The sequence below is a fragment of the Vigna angularis genome, chromosome 3, assembly GCF_016808095.1.
Source record: "Vigna angularis cultivar LongXiaoDou No.4 chromosome 3, ASM1680809v1, whole genome shotgun sequence".
NCBI classification, from domain to species: domain Eukaryota; kingdom Viridiplantae; phylum Streptophyta; class Magnoliopsida; order Fabales; family Fabaceae; genus Vigna; species Vigna angularis.
The window spans coordinates 41,243,437-41,258,144 of NC_068972.1; the positions used below are offsets into that span (position 1 = coordinate 41,243,437).

Genomic DNA, 14,708 nt, shown 5'->3' on the forward strand with positions numbered 1-14,708 from the left:
CATGAAAACAACAAGTTCAATGTCATGATGTCCATGCATTAAATTAGAGGGAAAACAATTATCAATTTAAAGGCTGAAAGTCTGCAAGTGCCACCTGCTTTGGCCTCTAGTGGACTCATGTACCCATCATGCACACCAGCTCATCCATCTATTCATGCACTAAATTCTCACAACATGCTCTTATATTCTAATTAGGTTTAAAATTTCATCTCATGAAAATATAAAACTTAAAATTTATAATGGTCTAATAATAAACTATTAATTATACGTTAATTAATGATTTGTTGGTTAATTAGAAACAGAGTGGAATTGAAGTTTTCTTGGTATGTAAGTGCAAACTTTAAACAATGTTGTTAATCATAATCATTAAGCAATAAGAAAAGAAAGAAACATCCTTACTCAATAAGATACCTGTTAGATTTTTACTAATCAAACATTTTCTCGATAGCATTTGTATTTTATTTACATTACAAGTATATCAGAGAGTACAAAATAGTTTTTTCAGAATGCAACCATGTAAAGTACCTGAATTTCTTTATCCTATGTGGGAATGGTTACAAAGAAAGTGGTCCCACGAAAGAACCCTGATTTTGAGGAGTGTGTGTGTGCATTTTCTCCCTCTATTCTCTCCTCAGATCAGACTCAAGAGTGTACAATTTTTCAACCAACAAACGTGGCTTACCAAACCTATGTTGGTACCTCCATTATGTTATGCCATTACCTTAACTCGGTGGGTTACTTAGTTTAGTTAGTTTTTTTCTTTCTCTTTGTCCCTTAACTTTACCTACAATTCTGTCTAATGTCCTCTTCCAATACAGTTACATTTTTTTATATATACATATTTTGAAAGATTACAAAACTATTGCATAAAATCTATAAATTATATTATAATCATCACATCTGTTATTGGTGTCTTGATATTTTGTTTCCCACTTTCCCACCACTCACAATCTTCTGCTCTCCATCCTCTCAAGTGGGTTCATTCTCATTCCATTTTTTAGTGTTGCTGTCTGAAAATCAGTTACTTCTCCTCAGTTTGTTTCTGCTTTCTGTGCTTTTGATTGAGGTTGGTTCTTCTTGTATGGTATAAAAAGTTGGCCTTTTTATTTATTTTTTTCATCTTTATGTTGTTGATTGTCCAGTTTACTTCTGTTTTAGAATGTTGAATGACCTTCCTTTTCTGGTTTTGAGATGGTGAAATGCAAGATTATTGGTGTTGTCTTTAGTATAACAACAGATACTGTCATTTAAATGAACTCATTCAAGCACATTTGTCTGGTTTGGTACCCTTACAAATTCATCAATGTGCAATTTACTCTGGAAATTCTTGGACTTTGTCTTGACCTTGTGCATTTATATGAACTGCGTATATTCCATTGTTTCTTTTTCTTTTATGTTTTGTTTTAAGTGTAAGAAAGTTGTGTGCCATGCTGCCATAACTTGTGCAAAAACAGTTGTATCTTTTGAATTTTTTGTTTTTCACGCTTTTTCTTTTGTTATGCTACCTTTTTATTCAGTTCTTTTCCCTCCTTTTCAGGATGCTATTCTTGTAATGCTTAGTTTCTAGTTGAAGGAAGATTAGGGTTAAAAAAGGGTTTTTGAGCCACTGGGATATTGTGGTGTGATAGAGGAAGAAGATGGAAAATACACTGAGTTGGGTTCAAAAAAGGTGTCAAGGTAAAAGAGATTCATTATATGAAGCATCTGAGTCAAAAAAGTTGGCTAAAAGAAGAATTTCTCAGCAAGCCGTGTCTGAAAACACTATCCAATCACAAAATAGTGTTTTCCCAAAGCATTTATTCTTTCTACTTGTTCATGGACACTACAAGATTCCAAAGCTTCTGGCAAGTGCAGATGAGATGTATCTTCGTCGCTGTCTGGAATCTGTGCACAATAGTGCATTGAAAGCTTCTCAGCACAACAAACAGGTGAGCACATCCTTAGAAACCAGAAACTTGTGGACTTCAGCAGAAAATGGTGGTTCGGATCAGTTAGTCTTAGCACATCCTGTAGCTTCCATGACTGAGAGTTTAGTTGATAGTACTGATGCAGCAGAGAATTGGACTTTAGGCACTGTAATGGGGACTAAGAGTATGATCAATATACTGAATAGTCCTTTACTTCAGCAGTTTAGTGCTTCAGAAAAAAATGAAAAATTGAACAACATGAACTTGACTGATTCTAAAAATATGATATGCTATGATTTTGTGGATTCTCCAAGTGGCTTTAGTATCTCTTCTCATAGAAAAGTAATGGAAACACCAATGATGCAAAGTCATGAGTATGGTTCCATTTCAGTTAATAAAAGAAGCACTTCCAAGAATAACTCTGCTTGCTTTGATTGGATGATGTCTTCTGCTGCTTCTAACGTGTCTCAAGGAATGCTTCAGTGCACTTGGAAGCAAGGTGTTCCTTATTTTGTTTTTTCTGCAGATGATCAGAATGAGGTATATGTAGCCAAATTGAGCAAGGTAGACACAACACATGATGAGGATTTGGACTATGTGTACCTGTTTCACTTGAACAAGAAAAGCCAGAAGGGCCGCGAGTTTCCTGAGGGAAATTTGCAACTTGTTGGTAAGATGAATGTATCAACCTGTCTCACCCTCTGCCCTGAAAATTTTAGGGTGATGGAGACAAGGTTTATATTATTTGGTGATGGTAAAATTTGTGACAGAGAAATGTTTACTTCAAATCATTCTCACGTAAAGAACAAGGGCATGGCTAAGAAAACATCACGAGTGTTAAGAACTACTCCATCACCTATACACAGAACACTCTCAAGGTTCAGTAGATCAAAAACCGTGAGAGAAAGTTGTGCATTGGATCAACAATCATGTGGTCTAGATGAGAACAATTTATTAGCATCTAATGTTCCACCAAATTTTGAGTTGGCTGCCATTGTGGTCAAAGACCATCTTCCCTCTAAAAGTGTGGACAAAGTAGGAGGCTGGGGTATGAAATTTCTCAACAAATTTGGTGTGAATCAAACTACATTTCCTTCTGAAAGTTGTAATCGAAAATGTGGGGCTTCCTTAACTAGCACAAGCATCATCATTCCAGCAGGCCTTCATGGAGGACCTAGAACCAGACATGGTGGTCCCTCAAGTCTCATTGATAGATGGAAATCTGGTGGGTGCTGTGACTGTGGTGGCTGGGATGAGGGATGTCCCCTAACAGTACTTCAGAAAAGATCTAACAATGAGAACCTTCTGTCTCAAGTAGATGTGCAAGGAAAATGCAAGTCTATTGAATTAGTTACTCAGGTATGTTAATATCCTATATTTTTGTGGTTAGTTTTCTTTTGAACTGAAAATGTTAGTTGGAAACTGGAAGAATTTGGTTTTGCATTATATGTATTTTTGTTTCTCCACAAAAATTGGTAGGGAGTGTATTGTATGTGTTGAAGATTCCATATTGACTAGAGATAAAACAAGTTTATAGTATATAAGTGGTATAAACCTCACTTTATAACTCGATTTTGTAAAATTGAGTTAGACATAAAATTTACTTTTTAATTGATCTGGTAGGAAAATCATGATGTTCATTGCCCAGTTTGACCGAAGGTCACCAAAACTACGATGTGATAATTCCATAATCTGTCTTTGACACTTAAAGTTCTGCTGCTATTTTGTATAAAAGTTGACAGCATGCATCTGTAATGTTCTATGTACTGTCTGTGTTTGGTTAACAAATGAGAGTTATTTTTCTATGCAATGAGATGAACATATGACCCTCTGATTTCAGGATTCAAGCAATTCCAGCCCCTCCTTGAGGATGGTTAATATTCATAATGGATTATATTTCATTCATTTTCAATCACCCTTGTCTGCACTACAATCTTTCTCAGTAGCAGTGGCGATTATTCACACGCAGAGTCCTACTCTTCATCCTAAATGATGCATGGGAATTGTGACAACAGAAAAAACAAAGTTAAGGTTATTTAGCAGAGTGATCATCCTCTAACTAGGTGTGCATATATCAGGCAATTGATGAGAACATTTAGGTGAACACATGAATCAGGTTTTCATTCCATTGTTTATGATTGTTGTTTGTCATAGTTAAGTAGTTCTCTTTGTCCTTTTTACTCAATTCTTGTAACCATATTTTTTTCCCCTGTTCTTTTTGCTGAAGGGGGTGGAATGTAAAAGCTTTTTGATGGAGAAAATTTGGCAAATCCTAGTATTGTGATTGGATTTGTTATATTTGCTGATAAGAAGATATTGTAATTAGTCCTTAACCTGATGAATAATTGTTTGAAGATAGCAATTGAAGCACATAAGAAATGTTCAATTTCTGTTAGTCAAATATGGTAGTTCCAATTTTCTGAAAAGTGTCTGATCAAGTTGACCCACATTACATCAATTAGATTACTATGATTAGGATCTCTCTAGCATGTGATTAACTCTGCCATTGTCACCTAACTTCTACTTGCTCAGTTGACCAAATGGGAAAAGGAGATAGCATGAATGATTCCGAACAAAAAATAAAAATAAAAAAGTAAAAAAAAAATAAGAAGAATAATCAAATGGGTATTTAAAATAGACTTGGAAAGTAAAAAAGAAAAAAGAATATTTAAACTGTTTTAAATTTTAACTTTATGCAATGTAGAATTATTGAGTGTGATATAGGACCATTTTGTTAGAAAAATTGTTTTGTTAAGGTTTTGTTTTCTATTTGACCACTTCATAACCTACATTTAGAAGGATTTTGACTATTGAAAAAGTTAATTTTTATGTATATAAAAAAAGAAATTGGAAGATAAAATAGTGAATATAAAATGTGTGTAAAAATTTATGGGTGTGAAACTAATAATATATTTTTATAATGTACACCATTCCGTCCATAAATCATTTATCATTAGATGGCTTCTCTAACATTCCAAAAATACAGTAAACACCATATAGTAGAATTAATTACGATTAATGATAAACCAAATCAGTCTTAATTAACGAAAGCAAAGGTTCCGGCCAAACGGCCTTACAAGAAGTTAAATACAAAAACAACGCTCGACCCAAGCATACCTGACCGAACGGTTTACAAAACAGAAATACCGAACTATCAATTAATAAAAAGGGGGTCGCTCTACAATCAGCACAATAAAATATCTAATCTAAACATCTAACCGAACGCACTACTGTTCGGCCTTCACTTCAACTTCCACAAGGTTTGCATCCTCCAAATTTTCTTCTTCCAGTGTTTCCTCAAGTAACGCCTCTCCATCTGCTCACATCCACACGGATGATCATTGCATAGACAGGACGGACGTACAATGACGATCGACAACGCAAAGAAAACGAAAGGGTAAGCTTATTGAATTTAATTCAAGTAAATCATACATTTCACAACATATCAATCAGATCAATAATTCCCAACATATAATTTAATCCATTCAATTACTCAATCAATTCCTGATACTAGACTGACCGTCCGGACTGTATGAATCTTGTGTAGCTACTACGTTCGTGCACCCGAGTGATGTAGTAACTGGAAATCTCATCAGCTGCCACCCGAGGTTAGTCCGTTCCGTCCAAAGTACTCCTAAGGACTAGGACCTCCTGCCGTTCCCACACATGATGTATCCCCTCTACGTGAGGACGAGTACTCACGGAACATCAGGATGAAACGTCGGCCAAGCTTTGTCCACATTCATACATTACTAATCACAACTTTCATCCAAGAGTCATTCCTCCCTGGAACGCTCGTTAAAAATCCACAACCATAATTTCATTTCTTATACCGTTCGCACATTACAGTTCTCCACATTAATATCAATTCAATCTTTCGTTCCACTTTCCTAAAATGACGAGCGTTCAGCCCTCTTTAAAATGAGGACGAACGTTAACACGATACTGAGGAATCCTTGCTTTCTGAACAGAAGGAAACGAACATCTTTCAAATGACGGACGTTGTGACCACTTGAATCAGTTAAATGAACTGATTCTAGAACAATTCAAATGATACTTAAAATAATTTAAGTATGTAACTATAGATCGAATCCAAGTGAATAGAAACACCGCAAGGTGTTTAAATACTGATACAGAGTACGATTTAATTAAAGATACCAACCGCCAGTCAATGAACGAACGTGGTAATGGATATTTATTGAAGTTTGGACGAACGCTACTGATCTTTCGGACGAACGCTATTTGTACTAGTTTGTTGATTCAGGATAAGAACGAACGTTCGGTATAAGACCGAGCGTCACACATAACGTACGCTTTGGGTCAAGACCCATCGTTGTTTCAAAATTATAGAAAGAGGGATTTAGATAAGACGAGATGGTAAAGTTATATTTTTAACAAAATGACTAAGTGTCCGAATGTGTATTTTAAGCTTCTCAAATTCTCACACAACACTCAGGATATCTACGTTTGGCCGAACGCTCAAACGTAAGACTAATATAAGAGGGCGTTCGTCCTCAGCTGGAATCCTTTCCGAATGAAAGAATTCTATTTTTCAAAAGAATTTCTAAGAAAACCGAACGGTCAAGGACCGTTCGATAACGAACGTTCATTATCATAGAATTTCATATTCAAAATCTCACTTACAGTAAACTCATTTTCCAGTATAACTTTCATACATTTAACTACTCATATCAAAGTACATTTCATAATTTTCATATATCATCTCATCATCCAAATCATATACCAAGGATCAAATAACACAGATTTCATGCTTCATAACTCATATAATATCATACATCACAACACATACACAAGAATTAAACTTAATAAGCTTCCCTTACCTCTAACGTGAACAGACGTCCTACAATGTGCAACTTGACTTGTAAATTTACAAATTCCTTCTACCCGCAACGCTTACTACTCTATGAATCAATCATCAAAGATAGATGGAAACGGTTCGGTATTTAACTAAAGAATTCCAGCACCCAGAGTTTGGGCGTGCATGCTCACAAGAACTACAGTTTGAAGGGAAACAAACTTACCGGTTTCAGAACTCTAAAGTGTTCGGTTCTGGTGGAAGCTCAAGGCAACGGGGATCCTTCTACGGTGCCTAAACAGTAATCGGAGCAGAGGATGGTGAGTTGCAGTAGAGAGAAGTGAAAGGTTTTCTAGAGAGAAGGTGGAGAAAAATGGAGATCTGAAGTTAGGAAGAAGAAGAAGCGTGCAGAAGAATGAGCAGAGTTTTTCAGAAATGATTTTTCTGTTTGCCCACGCCCCAAAAACGGACGTGCGCTCTTCTGCTGACACCTGCCCTCCACTTACTGACTTCAGAATGTTCCATTTGACACTTGGCAGCTCATGCAATCAGAGTTTTAGTGCATTTTTAATGCTTCTGAGCAAGTGGCGCGATGCATTTATGAGAGCTAACAGGTGACTAAGAAGTGTATTAAATGAGACGTGACAACTTCATACTAAAGAGATTTGAGATGAGATACTTTGAGTAGACGTCAACATCAATGTAATGTGTTATACACATTACAAAATTCAATCAGAAAAAGAGACACCATAGAATAATATTGTGCATATTGATTAAAAGATAAGTGTTGGGAATACACACAAATTCCCTATGTGAATGTAAAATAAGCACTTTTTCTAGAAAAGAAGAATAACACCAATTAAAAGATTATTATGAAAGTAGGAACACAAATACTCTCTTTTTCTAGAATATCTCTCCAAGAATTTCACTTCTCTCATGATTTTCTCTTAGTTTTATCAACTTGTCTTCTTTTAAACAGGATTGTTAATTGGATAGAATGAAATGAAATATTTTTCTTAAGAAATATTTCATCAATTAAAGGAGAAATTCTATTAAATTTCCTCCTTCTTATTTGAAACAGTCTTAGTAGTCATATCAAACATATTTTAACATGAATTTTCTCTATCTTTAATTTTTTCTTTTCATTATTGAATCCAATGAACCCATATGTCATTATGTTGTGAGAGTGAATGAAACATGGGATTTTTGGCTATATGGAATATTTTTGTTCTTTTAACAATTTTTGCATATTTTTTTAGTACATGCATTTGCCAATAAATATGAATTACATAGCTCTTAATTTTTCAGTGATAATTTATTATATAGATGGAAATAATAAAAATATGAAAACAAGTTTATGAAAGAAAACTTAATATTGCCAGCTAGCATATGCAGAAAAGAAATATAAAAGAAAAACATTTTGTTATTTAACTTAAAAAAAACACTTTTATAAACTTATATTTTGTGATTCAAACTTAATTTTTTTAAAAAATATTTTGTAAAACAAAATTTATAGTAAAATTTTATTATAAAATTACTAATTTCTATTCAAATCAATATTTTAAACAATCTTGTATAATTTCAAAAAAAAATATACATATAACAGTGCAATGTGTTGGAAGTTGAATACAGCTGACTACTCATACAACTCAAAAGAGTAAATAAATTGAATTAATTGCTTACATTTTCATCTACAACAAGAAAAAGAGCATTTGTTCATCAGGAGCAGAGTTTCCTTCATTAAAAAGTATCTTTTAATATTTAATTCAAAGCACCTTTAGCAATCTGGTTTTTGCTCAGAGATTTTTATTACATCAAAATTTATAATCCGGTTTTTGCTCAGAAGATTTGCCATTATTATGGCATGCATGTCTTCTAAGAGAAACAAACTTCTTGCATAGTGCCATAATTATTATATCTAAGAAGCTCCTCTTGCTGGTGTTGTGTTGTAGAGATTTTGTTTTCAAAGGTTTCTCTATACCTCCCATAACCAGCTATATCATTACTATGCCAAACTTTACTCTAATTGGTGGTTACTTTTGTACATCACCCTGTCAAGGTTGGCACATTTTCGATCTTAGTATATATATATATATATATATATATATATATATATATATATATATATATATATATATATATATATATATATATTATAAAATTCCTGCAAATATTTTATAATTTTTTAGAATAAAATTTAATAATAAAAAATATAATATAAATTAAATTTTAATTTAACCTAATAAATTATAAATTAAATTTTAAAATTTAACTTCATAAAATTTTAATTTAATAAAATATAAATTAAGTTTTATATGATATACTTCCATACAGATAATATGATATACTTCCAAATTAATATAGATAATATGATAACCATCTGATTTATTTATAGACAAATATTAAAATCCTCATTAATTACATATGCATTCAAGTTTTATTCCAGAGGAAGGATTCCCATGGATATTTTGCAATCCCTATCTACTGTCTAAGACAAAAATCAGTCTCGGCTTCTAAAACAACACGTCCTTTTCAAGATTGCAGAAGAGTTTAAAACCAAAAATTAACAAGCAAGTCCTGCAGGCAAGTGAACAAGTCATTGTAAAATCAGTAATTAGAAGTCAAATACAAATTATGCAAAATAAGGCATTTAGGGAAATGTCTTATTAGCTCTCATTTCTCTCCCTTTCAAAGAATCAATTTGAATCAGATGCATATTAATGGAGCAAATAGGTCATCAATCCTATTTGACCAAACCGCAAGTTAATTTAAATAGATTTAGATTAACCATGTGCATCATCTCGATGAAAAAAAAAATAAGTGAAGAATCAGTTGTTTCATTATTTGAACCTCATCTCGATGTAATCAAGGTAACTGCCATGACGCATACTGATTCTTCACCAAAAAAAAATCTAGCAACAAAATGGGTGGAAGTATCAAATGCTCAAAATGGTCACTTTTCAGCCACATGTCCACTCCCCAAGTCAGATACAAATGCGGAAACATTGGAAGCCAGAGGAAGCACTAGTTTAAGTGCAATAAAAACCATCGGCCATATTGGTGAACAATGAATGTGTTCCTGTCACCTGCCTTCAGAAGGAAAATACAAATTTATAATTGTCAGGAAGTTAAAATTAGGTTTAATAGGTTCGGAGGTCCCTATATTTGTGGGTTCGTTTCAATTGGGTCCTCTAATTTTGAAAGTGATCAATTTGGTCCCTAATTTAACAAAATTGAGTCAATAATACCCTTTCCGTTAAATGCAATGGACGTCATTAACTTTTTAAATATGTGGTATGTTGAAGCATGCTTCAAATAAAACTGTGCCACCTGCAAATAAAAGGATGCTCAACATGTCACATGTTTAAAAAGTTAACACCGTCCAATTGGAGGACCCAATTGAAACGAACCCACAAATATAAGGACCTCCGAACCTATTAAACCTTAAAATTATTATGAATAGTGGAGGCTCAGATTCGCCTTTTTTCAGACAGCAAAGGGAATGGCTTGTGCACAGGCTGCGTCAATAGCATCTGTGCAACAACCAGAAGGTAAATTTCACACAGATACCAAGTCACCTAGCCAGGACACAGCTCTTCACTCATATCTGGTCTAATTGCAGAAAACATCATCATTGCCTCGTAATAGCAAGAAGAAGAAGAAGTGGCTTATTCCCAATAGAAGCAGAAAGCAGTATATGTGGTGTGCGTGTATGTATGTGGAGAGCTGTTTGGTAAACTCAATTATAATGATCATTGGCTAACACAGCAACTTCAAGAGGGCAACAGCTATCAAGACAACCTTCTCTCAAAGAGTGGAGCCTCATACTTAAACTAATGACTCATGAGTATAACCCTAATAGCAGGGTTTCAGAAAAAAGACTCAGATTCATCTTTACACAGGCAAGAGACAGAAGAGAAGAGCCTCACCATGGCTGCATCATCAGCATTTGAATAAAAAGGCTACGATTGTAACCGACACTGAATTACCTTGCCAGGACTAAGGCTCTTACTAATGTCCATTTTCTGAACTAAAAGATGAAAACAACATCACTGCCTCCCTTCTGACCATTATTCCAGAACAAACAGAAAGTGGTTCAAATATGAAAATAACTGGTACAAAAATCTGGTATGCAATTCAAGGCTCAAAAATGCCCAAAAAGCAGAAGCATGAAATGGATAACTGTATCAAGAGAATATTATTGATAAAAACGTCTTAAGCCCAGGGTTGAAAATAATACACCAAAGCCATACCTCTAAGAAAATTGATAGTCCAGAAGCTCGTCTCTCTCCCATATTAGGCCAATGGCAGTTCTAACAGGGGTTCTTGGAAATAGATAACTGTATTAAGAGAATATATTGATAAAAATGTCATAAGCCCAGGATTGAAAATAATACACCAGAGCCATGCCTCTAAGAAAATTGATAGTCCAGAAGCTCATCTCTCTCCCATATTAGGCCAATGGCGGTTATAACAGGGGTTCTTGGAAATAAGTTGTAGAAATTGCAGTTTCTATTGGGGCTCATCTCTCTCCCACCATTTTTCTTAAAACCCCACCAAAGCTAGCTAAAACATTCTGCTATATAGAAATTGCAGATTAAAAGAATCATAACAAGCAATCAAATTATTATTGAATAACAATAAAAGTGAGGAGGTATATGGATCTTATACCTGTAGAGCCCCAATGGAGCAGATGTGAGCATGACAAAAAGGTCATCACATCTGTAACGATGGACTCGGTTTAATTTCCCAGACCTGTAACTGTATCAACCATAGTTTGTTGAGCAGGATACCTTACTAATGTCTGGAGGCAATAATGCAAATGAGTAAAGTATGACTTATATAGGGAAATATGTTAACTTATAAACGAGGATATAGGATTTTAAAAAGATTTTAGTTCGTAAAGAAATCAAAAACTAAAAATACCCTAAAAAACAATTTATTTTGTCTTTGTATAATATTTAATATATAGTGTAACAGAGAAATACGTAAAATTCAGCCACAAATGTGTAGAGCCCCAATGGAGCAGATGTAAGCACGAGAAGACTATCACATCTGTAACGATGGGCACATTAATTTTCCAGACTTGTAACTGTATCAACCATTATATTTTTTAGGAGAATACCTGACTAAAATCTGGAGATAGAAACAATCTATCAGATAATTGAAACCTTAAAAAGATAAAAAGATGAGAGAGAGAGAGAGGAAGTCCACAAAACTAATCAGTATTATCAAAACCTTCACTAATAAATTGTATCTCTTCGGACATTCCATTTCCCAAATGACCAGAAATTTCATAATAAAAATCGAAAAATAGAAGAAAAAAAAACCCAAACCTTGACAGAGATGATAAACAAAAGGGCTCGGTAAAGGTATGGTAGAGTATAAGGATAACTGGCCTTAAGAGGTGCATCAAAACCTCAATTAAAATCTTCACACTACATTACCAGTATTCTTTTTTATAAAACCAAACTGCGCTAAGTTACCTTTCAATAATAAATATCAACAAAACAGAACATTAGTCATCATAAAACAGAAAAAAATTTGTAAAGAATGAAACAATGTACCGAATGGCGAAAAGTAAGATCCCATGAGAAATCCAACTCGATATATTCGATAGCATGCATCGATCTAGCTGGTTAAATATATCAAGCTAACATATCCTCATGAATAATAGGATATGTGCCGCTCAACCAGCATGATTTGAATCCTCCCATTTAAAGAACAAGTTCTAAAGCCACTAAAAATGCATTAGTCATGCCCTCGAACCTATTTAACTCTCACGTGATTCTTTTTAGTACGTTCACGTAAACTAGAGCAAACACTCTCAACTCACGTAAAATCACAAGTTTGGAACCAGAGAAAAAGAAAAAAATGGCATCAGATTTGTTCGTTTCTAGGTATCGATTAAAACACAACACAACTGGGTAACAACTCCGTCGTTCACTGGATCTCTATTGCAAGTTTCTGTCTGCTTTGGGTGTTGATGTTGCTTTCTGCTGAGGCAAAGCCTGTTTTCTTTCACCAATATGATATAAAGATTCTTAGGCTACCACAGTGTTGTCTGCACAGCTCACCACAGCTACCCCTGGCAGACTCAGTGACATTCTCAACTTGTTTCCAGCAGAACCAACTCGTCCTGAAACAAAACACAAGGTACCATAATTTTTCTATAACGAAGTGGCCATAAAAAAATAATGCTGACAAAGCTTAACTAAATAAAATGTCATGAAAACAAATATTCATGTCACCCCAACCAAATTCACTTCAATTGATGTTTAGAATAAGAAAAACTCAACCAAAGGGAAAACAAAAAAATGTAAGATTCTTAATCTTTGTTTTGTTAAATTATTATGACCCACCAACTCCATAATGCCAACATAAAATAGGATGATGTCAGAAGATCTACAGTGTTAAGAGAACCACATTGTTGCAAAATTAACGTCAAGCCAGCTTCATTTCCACTGAATAGGTTCACTGAATATGCATTGGATTGCAGGAAAAAAGCAAACCACAAAATAGAATAACCAAAAGCTAAAATAGTCTCTCTCTTTTTCTCTTCTTTTTTAAAATGATTGTCCGCTGCATATTCAGTGAACCAGGTGGGCAGAAAAAGAGAGACAGAGAGAGAGATGGAGATTGCAGAAATCGTGCACTATATAGTAACGGAAAAAATGAGAGTGGAAGAGGAAACATTAAAAAAATCAAACCTGGCTTTGACATTTTCTTGCTCCCGTATTACAAGAAATGACACTTTTGCATAATTAGGGTTTTCTTTTGGGATGATATTTATAAGGAGCGAGATTGAGTTCGGGTTTTGGCAGAGTCAGCTTAGGTCACAACGGGCAACTCAGAATAATTCAATTGAAATTTAAAAAGTTAAAAAAAACAAAGCAATGTAATATATTCTTTCAAGATTTTCCAACATTTTGAAAACCGGAAAAACATTTATATTTTTTAACAATATATATTTATAGCGTTAATATGGAGATTTTCTTTTTAATTACTTTTTATCGAACACAAATTCTTTCAGTCTTGTTTTATAATTGTCTTTTAAAATAACTATCCATGATAAAAAAAATTACTCATAGTAAAATAATTTTGTTTTGTAATTATTCTGTGTAAATTCTATAATAACGCGATAGTAATTTGTATTTTAATAATCATTAAAATAATTATTATTTTACTTTTTATTTTTTGTTACATTTATTGCTAGTAAAAGGCAAAAAGACCAAAATACCTTGAAATATAATTTTACCCTAACTGAAATAAAATAAAATAAGATTCCATGAAAAAAATTAAAAATAAAATGAAAATTGGGGGAAAGCAAAATGGAGAAGGAAGAGAACATACATAGTCGAAAGTGTAGACCTGCGCAGAGAGGTTCCCCAAGCTGTTTAGGTTTGGATTGATTGTCGCACCAAAACGTCCATTTTCGCTCCAGTTTGTGCTTCAACCCTGCCTCCGGCGCCGCAGCCGCAACCACTTCGCTTGTTTCCATTCCTCTCTCTCAGCAACCCTAAGAGGAGTGAGGTTATGCTTTTAGGGCTTTCTTTCATTGTGTTTGCAGCGACCTAAGCCAAAATCCTAATATATTGTATTTGGTTGCTTTTTAAAAATTATGTAAATGAGTATAAAATTAATAAGGGAATACGAAATTATATGTTAAAAATTATATTATTGTATTTTATTATTAAATGGGAGCATTGGAGTCATAAACATAAATATCATTTAAATTATATAAAATTATATAACTCAAACAACCTGAAAATAAATATAACCTAATGATAAAACCCAACCATCTCAAAATCACTTTGAATTATAAAATATGAAATATAAAGCGTGAACAATTAATTATAATAATTATAAAAAGAGTATATATAGGATATATAATAATTTTATGAAGAAAAGTTTTAAAAAATAATAACGATGTCTAACCACGTGTTTTTATTTATAGGGAACAAAAATCCATAACACAATCATAT

General features: G+C 33.6%; 1 protein-coding gene and 1 long non-coding RNA gene across 8 annotated transcripts; one reads left to right on the forward strand and one right to left on the reverse strand.

The window, feature by feature from the left end:
- Positions 1–870: 870 nt before the first annotated feature.
- On the forward strand, positions 871–4,238 carry LOC108325468 (uncharacterized). 2 transcript variants are annotated; one of them, XR_008248072.1, is made up of 4 exons: positions 871–1,066; positions 1,538–3,266; positions 3,748–4,006; positions 4,135–4,235. XR_008248072.1 is itself a non-coding variant. In XM_017558547.2 (3 exons), the coding sequence occupies exons 2-3, from the start codon at positions 1,638–1,640 to the stop codon at positions 3,898–3,900; spliced, it is 1,782 nt and encodes a 593-aa protein (XP_017414036.1). In that variant the 5' UTR covers positions 871–1,066; positions 1,538–1,637; the 3' UTR covers positions 3,901–4,238. The 2 variants fall into 2 exon arrangements, 1 of the variants encoding a protein (XP_017414036.1); XM_017558547.2 differs by having other exon boundaries at positions 3,748–4,238.
- A 4,857-nt stretch (positions 4,239–9,095) lies between these two features.
- Positions 9,096–14,307, reverse strand: LOC108326428 (uncharacterized). 6 transcript variants are annotated; one of them, XR_008248075.1, is made up of 5 exons: positions 14,077–14,306; positions 11,395–12,862; positions 10,977–11,299; positions 9,574–9,813; positions 9,096–9,300 (listed from the first exon to the last, which is right to left on the reverse strand). It is a non-coding gene; the product is annotated as an uncharacterized LOC108326428 (long non-coding RNA). The 6 variants fall into 6 exon arrangements; XR_008248076.1 differs by lacking the exon at positions 9,096–9,300 and having other exon boundaries at positions 9,410–9,813; positions 11,395–11,484; positions 12,291–12,862; positions 14,077–14,305; XR_008248074.1 differs by lacking the exon at positions 9,096–9,300 and having other exon boundaries at positions 9,410–9,813; positions 10,977–11,063.
- Positions 14,308–14,708: the final 401 nt, after the last annotated feature.